This window comes from Sinocyclocheilus anshuiensis, unplaced genomic scaffold, assembly GCF_001515605.1.
Source record: "Sinocyclocheilus anshuiensis isolate Anshui unplaced genomic scaffold, SAMN03320099.WGS_v1.1 scaffold1017, whole genome shotgun sequence".
Classification (NCBI taxonomy): domain Eukaryota; kingdom Metazoa; phylum Chordata; class Actinopteri; order Cypriniformes; family Cyprinidae; genus Sinocyclocheilus; species Sinocyclocheilus anshuiensis.
Window position 1 is genome coordinate 215,060 of NW_015554130.1, and position 11,902 is coordinate 226,961.

Consider the following 11,902-nt stretch of genomic DNA (forward strand, 5'->3'; position numbering starts at 1 on the left):
TTAATAAATAAAACATTTATTCATGCTTGGGTGTCGGCTGTGAATCCAGTGGAGAGAAATCCCCCACCACTAACTGCAAACTGGCATTCAGATCTGCCTCCATTTTGTTTGCAATGCCCCACCTTCCAAAGATCCAATCAATTCCCGAAGGACGAAATCAAGTCCCGCCCTCTCATTTCAGATGCCGTTTCACTCGGATATACGTCACAGTAGAGAAGAAAAGACAATCGCAACTTCCGTTTCATGCTGACTTTAAGAAGAAAAAGAAACATTTGCATAGTAGAGCTTACCCTTGTGAAAAAGAAGTCCTTATTACGGAAATAATATACGTTAAAAGAATATTCTTAAGCACAAACCGAATGTAATATTTTCATGCACTTAATTGTATGTTAATTGCAAATGAATGAAAATAATTTTTTGTTTAAATGCAATTAGAGGAGTTTTGTGCTTTCTGACCCAAGTAGGACTTAAGTACATCTACATATGTAATTTCATAATAAATTTGATTGTTTTGGTTAAAGAAGCATCTATGATAAATTAAAATATACATTAATGTCATTTATGTTGAAAGTTGTATGTTTGACAATAGTTGTAATTACACATTTGTAACGATGAAGTTGCAATTTAGTATATTTAAAATATATTTATAAATCAAATATCAAATAACACTGCAATTATGTTGATCAACACATCAAAATAGGTGTACTTAAAAGCAAGACTTTATAATAAGCAAAATGATTATTAAAATCTAATTTTTAAATTAAAATAAACCTTTCATTTGACTTTATTACAAATTATACTTTTTAAAGAAAGTCATGAGTGTGCTTTCTTTAAGTACACTTAAATTACATTTTATTAATATTACATTATCAGCAAGTACACTTTTTTTGTGTTATTACTTAAAATTTGATGTACAACAGATTTATTACAATTAAATTCACCTTTTTTTTCCCAAAAGGTAATGACTGAAAACCTTTTTAATTACTGAGATATTGACCGTGACAACTAGTCCCACACTCCCCTACACTAAGCAAATAGTAAATTATTTTACTATAGTATGGAATGGAAGAATGGAAGCTATAACTTTGCAAGAGAAGTTATTAAGTATCCACACATGGGTATTTCTGTCTCATTTTCAGATGTGGATAATTTATATAGAGGCCATGGGAGTTGGTTCAATGAAGAGCTGTAGCATACAAATGGGAATAAACCCATCTAGACTCTTGAATGAGGCTATTTTCTGTAAATAAATCTTTAATGAGAACAATGGATAGATGAAAATATTTTGTAGCATTATGCCTCAGCTATTTTGCTGCTTGACAACACAAGGCTAAGACACATAATCTACTGTTCTGAATATACAACACATATTTAAAAAAACAACAACATTGATTTGACATTTAAAAATAACAAGAAATAATGTCTACAGTGAATTATTAGATATTATTAGTTATTAGAGCTACATGAGCCTCCACGAATGGCCTTTGCATTTGATTTTTTCACATTCTAAAATAGTATACTGATACGGCAGAGCTCAAATGAAAAGCAGTGTAATCATGCCTTCATTTTACTGAATATATGCCAGTATTAAATGCAAGTGAGTGGCCAGGGTCACATTTCTGATTGCAAAAGCAGTGCGCTGAAAATTCCTAAGTGGCTCAAAAATGAGAAACATTTGCACACAAATTAACACCTAAAATAGGCTCATGCATCACGCTCACGTCTACATTTGTGGAATGTTCCATTGACAGAATCTCTTTTGCTTTTTCTCAGCAATCATGTTGGGAATGCATATAAAGCAGAACATAAGTTCAGGGCTTTAGTACAACAAAAAAGATGTACAAACACCCGCATACAGAAGCAAGCATACATACAGCTATCGGCATTTACATATTCATACATACTAAGATTGCAATTAAAGGAATATTCTGGGCCTAATGCAAGTAATCGACAGCATTTGTGGCATAACATATGACATGTTGAATAATTAATTTCCACTTTTTTCCTAGTTTTCTTTAAAATAAAAAAGAAATAAAAATAAAGACAAAATAGTCAGGGTTACTGTGAGGCACTTGCAATGGAAGTGAATAGAGTCAAACAGACGAAGAAATGTGAAGGCGATAATATTACAAAAGCACTTACAGTACATTAACTCTTCTTTTAAACTTGTGTTTTCTTTGAGCTGTGATATTGTTCTTGTCATTTTAGGGTTTTAGGTGTTATGTTTCCATTGCAGCAAAATTTACACAAGAGATTTGTCTGTTTTTATCACACTGCTTAATTGTTTGGTTGAGTAATCTATTTTAACATTTACATTTTAACATTCACTTCCTTTTTTCCCTCTCTCTGCAATCCAGATTTTTGCTTTTTTTAAAGACTAGGAGGGACAAAATCAACATTTGCCATAAGTGCACGTTAACTTGTGCTGAACCCTGAACATTCCTTTAAACAGTCTCACACACACACACACACACACACACTAGACAACTAAGTGTGGGAAAACACCTTGACTGTTTTATGCAGAGCAACATAATAATGAAAAAAAAAATTATCATTTGGAATGTGTTATTACAGTATGCCATATGGTTTCTGCCTGAGCTAGAAAACTAAAATGTATATATTTTAGTTTTTTCTTGCACACACGCCTCACAATCCCGTTCTTTGTCCATCTCACCACAAACGCACATACTCGTGACAGAATTTATCCCTCTCTATTCAACTCTCTCCTCGAGCTTTTCTGTCTATGCACTTATATTTGCATTCAATGAATGACAGAACATCTGAGAAGCGAGTTAATTCCATTCCTCCTTTGTACCCAACAACCTTTATTTCAGCATATATGTCACTTTCATCCACTCAAGGACTTCAGCTTTATTCTCCAGTGCTTCATTCAAACCAAGACATCTCCACTTCTAACCATCCGAGAGTCATCGTTTCTGTCGATCTATCTTTTCTGAGGCTTGAAATCAAGGGCAAATCCAAATAAACCAACACTCTGTCTCATCTTGAGATTTGTTGCATCTCTGATCACATTTTAGTTGCATGTTAGCATATAAATCACTCCCCTTTCCAAACCTCCAGCTCTTCCTTATGGCATGCTAACCTTGAATTTTAATTCTAGAGGCATTTACTACATCACATCATGTTTCCAGCCTATTTTTATCCCACAATTGCTTACTAATGGAAACAGCTTGGCAGACAAATGCCTCTCGTGATTCCTTGAAGCAGATTTTCACATTGCGACATCTGATCTTTCTGCTAATTCTAGTTGTGCTTAGATGATAATATTTTTAGTTCTGAGTGTTTAAATTTACCATGAACTTGCAACTCTATGCGCCTTCATCACAATATTTAATCCAAACCTTCTATAATTCTTCCTACGGATTTCTCAGCCCATTGGCACAGCTTGGTGTTTCTGGTTATTTCAGTTCCCCTGATCACCTGCCTGCTTCCTATAGGCTTCATTAAGTAGCTGTATCTCTTCCTGGTAACCTCCAGCCTCCTGGTGCTGTCTCCGGCTGTTCTGTCTATGCGCTTCCACTGTATCCGGAATGTGGATGTTAATGTTGTCCGCATCCGGGTTACTTGTGGGGATCAGCAGCGAGTACGAAGCCGTTTCACCTAGGTCACACGAGACAAAGCGGTTCTCCCGACGAGAGTAGCGTAGTGAAGGTGAGCGTGCGTGTGTGGATGACTGGCTGATGTTGGAGACAATAGACACACTGTCCATGGCCTCCTCGTTGTCACAGATCTCCAGAACCTCCAGGTGAATTCTTACATTGGTGTCTGCGACTCCACACTCTACTCCAACTCCACCACCCCCAGTGCTAGAGTTGTGCTCTTCAGCACTAGGTTCGTGACCCACCGATTTGGAGCGGTACACCTCAACTTTCTTTGCATTGTTGGGGGAGATCTTCAAGCCATCGCTGCTGACTTCATAGGTGGAGAGGGACAGTGTTTTGCCTGTGGGGGCATGGAGGGAAACGGTGCCCTGGAAGGCACATAATGGAATGGCCAACCCAGCTGTGGATCTCTGTTTGGAAATATAAAGACAAAGAGACATGCTGTAAAGAGTCAAACAGTGTGATACACATAAAGACAAAGACACACACACACACACACACACACACACAAAACAATGGAAACTTATGTTTAAAAGCTGCTTTAAAATGTAAAATAATGAAAATACTCATCAATTTAATTAATGGTGAAGAAAATCAAGCCTACACTCTGAATACTCAAAACTGATTAGTTAAAAAAAGCAAAGCCACACATTTTTAAAATGTAATTTATGTCATTTAAACATAATTATTTATAATTATTATTTTAAAATTACCTGTATCTGTAAATTGCATGATTATAATAGGTACATTTGGTTGGTCCATTTGAGTAGCACCTTAAAGGCAATTTTTTTGATCTATCCACCCTCATATCACTCCAAATTCGTGACTTTTCCCATGGAAAGCCACCTCAAAGCTGCTTTTTTTCTATACAATGAAAATGGTGATCACTTGTTCAAATTCTGTTAAAATTTTGGTTGGTTTATTAAAAACAAATTGAAAACGTGGGATACAAACTCAGATATCTTTTTTTCAGGCTAAACCACTATCCTGTCTTACACTTACTGCTCAAAATTAAAGGAACACTTAAATCACATATTGGATCTCTATGAACTAAATATTCAAGTTAAAAATATTTACTTACATACATTGTGTAATTAGTTGATAACAAAATGATGTGACAATGGCCAGTGGAAGCCGAAATCATCAACCCACTGAGGGCTGGGCTTCAAAATCACACCGAAAATCAAAGCAAAAAATTTTAATTACAGGTTGATCGAACATGCATGAATTTCATCAAAACAACTCCTAATGTAAGTCAGTAGTGTGTATGGCATCCATGTGCCAGACTCTGCCTACATGAGGCTGAGCATTGCCATGCACCAGGAGGAACCAAGGCCCACTGCATCAGCGTAAAGTCTGACAATGGGAGCTGATGATTTCAACTAACAGCAATAAGGGTATCTGTTACGGGGCGAACGAGACATGAGACTTGCGGATCCATTTGCAAAGCTTTAATAGGAGACAGAGACGTGGTCATAAAACAGGCATGGGTCAGACAATGGCAAACAGGTATATCGAGGGCAAGACAGAAGAGTAATCCAAAACGGGCGTGGTCGATAAACAGCTAACAATATCCAGAGGGCTTGACATGAGGAGTAATCCAATAACACGAGCTAGAGTCCAGGCGAGGTGCAAACACAGTCCGAAACAGCAGGCAAAGGGTTAGCTTAAGATAAACAGGCAAAAATCAGGTACCAGGAAATCAGAAAACACGGCGAGACTAGACTAAGACTAGAACTAGGAACTAGGAACTAACACAGGGGAAAAGGCTCCGTAAAGTAGCTATCACACGAAGAGCGATAAGCGCTAAACAATACTCGGCAGTGGGAAGGGATCAGAGTGAGTGTTATATAGGGAATGTGTGATTGATTACAGCTGTGTGCAATCAACTGTGTGTGTGTAATCAGTGCAGTGGATGATGGGAACTGTAGTCAGGGTGAAGTGCAACAGTGGTGTGGTGCAAGAGTCCATAGTAGTGGAAGAGTGACCTCTGGTGGCGAGCAGACGGAAGTTCATGGACCGGATTCGTGACAGTATCATTGGCTAGCACATGGAGGTCTGTGTAACCCTCCAAGGATATTCCTTCCCAGACCATCACTGACCCACTGCCAAAATTGTCATGCCAAATGGTGTTGCAGGCAGCATAACATTTTCCACAGCATCTACAGACCCTTTCACGTCTGTCACATGTGCTCAGTGTGAACCTGCTCTCATCCATGAAGAGAACGAGGTGCCTGTGTTGGACATGTCAATTCTGGCCAATGCCAATCGAGCTGCATGGTGCTGAGCTGCGAGGACGGCGGGCTCTTATGCCACCCTCGTGGAGTCTGTTTCTGACAGTTTGGTAAGAAACACACACACACCAGCAGCCTGCTGGAAATAATTTTTGAGGGCTCTGGAAGTGCTCCTCTTGTTCCTTCTTTCACAAAGGACCAGATACTGGTCCTGTTTTGATGAAATCTCTCCTTCCGAAATACGAAATGTGCTTTGATTGGTTAGCTGGCCAAGTGTGTTGTGATTGGCGAACTGCTGAGAGTGTTCTCCGAAAATGTCATGCTCCTTTTCATATCCCATGAGTCGCATACTCAGCTGTAAATATTAATGATGGCATCAATTTTGCCATACCAATTCGAGCCCAAATCAGACCCTGAGAATGTTTACAAACAAAAGAATTATGCAGAACCATTGCAAGCACAAATAAAGGGGTTTTGGAACCGGAGTGGAAGAACCAGCATCTCTTCACATTGTGACTTCACAATATCCAGAAGAAACTCGCTGTAGTCCAAACGGGCCATTTGTTGTTGTTTTTTAAAAGTGTTTTCTGTTAAAGAGAATATCTCCTTTTAAATTGGACTATGAGCTTTGTAACCTTGCAGATCTTTTTAATGCTCAAACATCAAAATTACACACTAACTAAAGTTGAAAAAGCATAATAGGACCTAGGCCTGGGCGATAAAACGGTATCGATATTTATCGACGGTACACCTTATTCGATAACGATATAAAAAATATTCGATATAGTGCACGATATAGGCATGTGCTATGAGTGAGGCAGACAGCACACACAAACACGAACATGAGTGCTGTGCCTGCCTGTGATGAGGAGATTGTGAGTAAAGAATGAATATTAGTCGAATTTAAAATAAACATTTGCATTTGAATGCAAAAATAGTACAATCCAGTGTTAGATGTGCGTCAGGGAGTGTCATCAGTGGAGCACGAGATGCGGTGATGATGATGTAAGTGACGTTGTAGTTTAATGTTTTGTTAGTTTAGCCCACGAGACACGCAGTTGCTGCGTTATTCATTCAAAATATTAGAGAAATATAGAAGCTCAATGCGGGGAAGATCTTGATTTGGTTAAAACCGAAACCAAGCCAATCACACAGAACGAATATTCAGCGCATTTTCTAGATGGACAAATACGACTCCTGCACTCGCGTCTCAGACAAGAGATGTAGACAGCCATGCAAAGTTAAAACAGTTTAAACCTTTAGAAAGCATGTCGCGCATTTTTGTGGAGGTTTTTTCCTTTTCACTGCGTCTCATATGTTTTTGAAGGCAATCTGTGTTATGGGCGATTCGGCTCTTTGCGTTAAGCAATGCATAAATACGTGATGCTGTTTTGTTCATAATTGTTTATGCAATTTACGAAATTATATTTGATTTAAATGAGTTCATTTAGACGTAATGCACGTTTTTTTTTATAGACAGTTACTTCCTTAAATTGACAATTTAATGTGCTGCATTATTTTGCTCATTGCACCCTCCTGTGGCCTCGGGAGAGAAGCCAAAAGTTTAACCTATTTAATCTGCATATAAAACATTAGAAATTAGATATTTAATTTTTATTATGTTTTTTACTGTTAAAACAAAAAAATATTTGTTGTTTGTCTCAATAAATTAAGTTAATTTAAAAATACAGTGGTTAAATGTAAAAAAAAAATTCTATTGCTCTTTGTTTTAAAAAAGTTGATAAAAAATGTCAATAATTATCGATAACGAACGATATGAAACATTATATCGTTGATACATTTTTTAGCTATATCGCCCAGCCCTAATAGGACCCCTTTTTTTGAGCAGTGTATAAAAAAAACTACTAAAAAAGTGCTTCTCTCTCTCTAAGTTCTTTTCTCTATCTTGCCTAAGGCACAAAGCAAGCCAGGACCGCCACTGGTGCCTCCCTCGAAAAATTGGTGCATTATGCCCCGGGTTAAAATATTATGAAAACATTTCTATACTGCAGATACAATATGTGAAAACAAATATCTGAACTGTGCCAGCTATGTAACCACCAATTATACTAACATTCTTTCATCATTAAATGAGCTTGTAGTTTATCTGGGTAAATGGCAACGCATTGTATTAATGTTTTTAGTGCAATGATGTTTAATGAGTATGAAATTTAGCTTTACAGGATGATACTATGCCAGACATTGAGACATATAAAAGAAAAAAAAAATTAAAATAATTTTGAAGGTCCAAAGCTCTAAATTATACACAAAGTCAATGGCATTTAAAAAGCAGTCCAATAAATGTGATTCTTTTCGCCAGACGTTTTCTGTGAGTTAATGAGCCCTGTGTATATATCAGGCCCATCGAGACCAAAAGCTCTGGTCAAATTACAACAAGGTCCATAAACAGCCGTGGTTCCATTGTGTTATCTTTCTCCCGTCAGCAACTTCAGTCATATACAGTAACGTCACACTACAGAGAAATTCAGTTTAGTGGCGTTGTCATTATCATTGATATGCTCCTTTCACGATAAAGAGAGACAGTCGCCATGGAGCCTGTGTGTAATAGATTGAAATGCCATGCTTGACTGAGGACTGTGAATAATTCAGGCATTTTGATCTGATTTCATCTGACCATTCAGCACAGCAGCCATAGATAAGGATCTCTCCCTACCTTCTTTCATTCCTTCTCTCTTGTTACATTAGAAAGGCTGAGGAATGAGATGTCAACAACATGATGTGTGCCTCCAGCAGGCTTTGCCCAAAACACAGCATATCATTCAAATGAAATAATGCTCATCAGAGGTTGTAGAGACCATGTGACTGGGGGAAGGGCATGACTTGCATGTGAGTTCACCCACCGGATGAGTTCGAGGCACTGGGGCGATGAAGGATAATAACCACATCAGAGTCAAGGCAGGAAAGCAGACAGAGAAAATGGCAAAATGCAAACAAGGCCCAGGCTTTTTATGATGTTTATGATTATGTGTGCGAGTGGCCTATTTTCCCCATAATTCCCCTGCGAGTCAGTCTATGCAGCAGAGTGTTGATGCAGATGCTCAATCACATGAATCCTCCGTCACACCTATGTAAATATAATGCCTCACTCACTCACTCACTCACGAAAATAACTAATTATTATTTACAGAACAAGTCATCTTAATCTTACACAAATGACCTTTTGCCAGCATAAATATGACCTGAGTTCTCAATATACTCAGAATTACTAATCTGTCCCAGGTTAATTGGTGCTAGCTCTGACCTCTCCTCCTACTCTGGGTCATTGCCACCAGAGGATCTGAAGGTCTAAGCTGTGATCTAGCTTCCTGCTTTCAGTGGCAGATACACAGTGACAGTCATAGTCTTCTGTGCTGCAGCAGCCCAGTGGGGTTTCCAAGTCACAAGACAGTATTTCATAAACCTGCTGTTTTGGCACCAAACATGCTAAGAGCTTAAAGTAACCCAACTGTATTTTTCTCTTTGTAACTCCCAATTACCCACTGTTTCAAAGTGATGGCTTGCAGTAGAGCCCACTGTAGCGGGGCACAAGGAGGAACAGCCTTTGTTGTCATAAATCCTATATTCCTCATAGCAAAAAAGAGAAACAGAAAATTGTTTTCATCATACTGAATGGTACCAAAAGAAAACATAAGAGTGCTGAAGGAATATAATGAAACAAATTTTCTATGATCTTGTAAAATAAGTTGGTTCTATGTACTATGAAAACTTATAATAAGTTCCCCAATACAAAAAGACCATCTACAGAAAGACCAACTAAACTGACCACATTTACGCATCAACAATAATTGTGTACTGTTTACTGAAGGATGGGAGAGTGCAAACTATAGTCAAAAGTAAACTACTGTTATAATTCGAATACAGTATATTAAATTGAGATCACAAAAAAATATGGATGGATTGAAGGTTTTCTTTAGATTTTGTAGTGGTTCTGTGGAAATTTTTCACGTTAGTTCAATAGAGCATTTTTGAGGTCAGGCACTGATGTTGGATGAGAAGGCGTGGCTTGCAATCTCAGTTTCAGTTCATCCAAAAGGTTTTCGATGGGGTTGAGGTCAGGGCTCTGTGTAGGCCAGTCAAGTCATTCCACACCAAACCCATCCAACCACGTCTTTATGGACCTTGATTTGTGCACTGAGGCATAGTCATGCTGGAATAGAAAAGCGCCTTCCCCAAACTTTTTCCATAAAGACTGCCAAACAGGGAAGCGTGATTCATGACTCCACAGAACACGTTTCCACTGCTCCAGAGTCCAGTGGCAGCGTGCTTTACATCAATCTATCCGATGCTTGGCATTGTTTTTGGTGATGTGAGGCTTAGTAGGGATTAAATTTCACAAATTAACTTATTGCAAAGGTGGCATCCTATCACAGTACCACGCTTGAAATCACTGAGCTCTTCAGAACAACCCTTTTTTTCCCAACAAATATTTGTAAATGCAGACTGCATGGCTAGGTTTGTGATTTTATACACCATATATACTGGCAATGGGTCTGATTGAAACACCTGAATTCAATAATTAAAAGGTGTGACACAACACACGTCTACTATTGTCCATATAGTGTAGATAGATAGACATATAGATAGATAGGTCTTTACTGAAAAGGGTTTAAATGATATTTTTCATACTTGTTCAATGAATCATAAACAGTTATTGCACATGCACCTGTGGAACAGTCCTGAGGACACTTATGGTTTACAGGTGGTAGGCAATTAAGACCATAGTTATAATAACTTAGGACAGGAAAGAGACCTTTCTACTGACTCTGAAGGTAAGCAGAAAAAAAGATGCAGGGAGGCATGAAGACTGCAGATGTGACCAGAGTACTTAGTACTTAGAGCAGCTGATGGACACACAAGAAAAGCTCATTAAGATCTTCAGGAGCACTTATTACAGACAGGTTTGTTGGGACCAGGGCTGGAACTGAACTCTGCAGTAAATCTCCAGGAACAGGATTGGGCACCTCTGAGGTAGAGAAACATTAAAGTGCTAAAGCATGTTTCATATTCTATTTATTTCAATTAAATATTTGAATTAATTCAGTCATACAGTGTTATTGTAAAAAAAAAAAAAAGTGTGATGCAATACAAGCTATATGGATTATTAGCCTACAATTGTGAATCGTGACGAAAAATGCATTTAGGAAATTAATTTAAAGGCTCAAAGGCTAATACATTGATCAAAACAATGTTAGTGGAGGAAGAGAGTCAGATCAATGCCAGTCCTCATATTCCACTATTCACAATTTATAAATCTTTAATACTGTACATAGGCATACATCAAAGTTGCATCAATTATTAGGCTAAATGAATTGTACTTGTCTATTTACATTTATAATAGAATTGACCCAATACTGAAAAAGTGAACTGGATGTGTGAATGGTGAGACCATGCCCGTACAAGCCAGCAAAGCAAAACTTAGCAAAACAGTAGTCAATGTGTCTGACTAAGAGCCTCTGCCTGTCTCTACAGTGTGCATTGTGTTCCTGACACAATACATTAAAATACACAGAAATGGCTTGTTTGTTTGTTGTAATGAAAATAATCTACATAATAATTTGTCCAGTTGGAGGGATTTTCTACGCATTAATACTATTGTAATTTTAATTGAATGGCTTATTTTTGCATGGCTCAGTTATACAGATAAATCTGTTTTGGAAAGCATGAGGCCATTTATTTTCTATTAAACTCATCAGCTCCAGTGTGTATCTAAGCTTTAAGATTTACCCTTGTAAACATGAAATAAATAAGAGATATAGCCAATACAACTGTCTACAGTAGAAGTGATTCTAATATTTAATAACAACCATTTCAGGTTGTTGTGGTGGTGAATATCTAGTTTAATGTTATCAGCATAATTCAGAAGTACAGGGATATCCTGGACGAAAACCTTCTCCAGAGTGCTCAGGACCTCAGACTGGGCCGAAGGTTTACCTTCCAACAAGACAATGACCCTAAGCACACAGCTAAAATAACGAAGGAGTGGCTTCACAACAACTCTGTGACTGTTCTTGAATGGCCCAGCCA

At 37.9% G+C, this 11,902-nt stretch overlaps 1 protein-coding gene across 1 annotated transcript in view; it reads right to left on the reverse strand.

Moving 5' to 3' along the window:
- Positions 1-2,590: 2,590 nt before the first annotated feature.
- Positions 2,591-11,902, reverse strand: part of LOC107670258 (probable G-protein coupled receptor 149) — a 19,879-nt gene continuing 10,567 nt past the window's right edge. Inside the window, exon 4 of the mRNA XM_016462804.1 lies at positions 2,591-4,033. Within this exon, the coding sequence (XP_016318290.1) occupies positions 3,425-4,033 (609 nt within the window). The 3' untranslated portion in view covers positions 2,591-3,424. The remainder of the gene's footprint in view (positions 4,034-11,902) is intronic.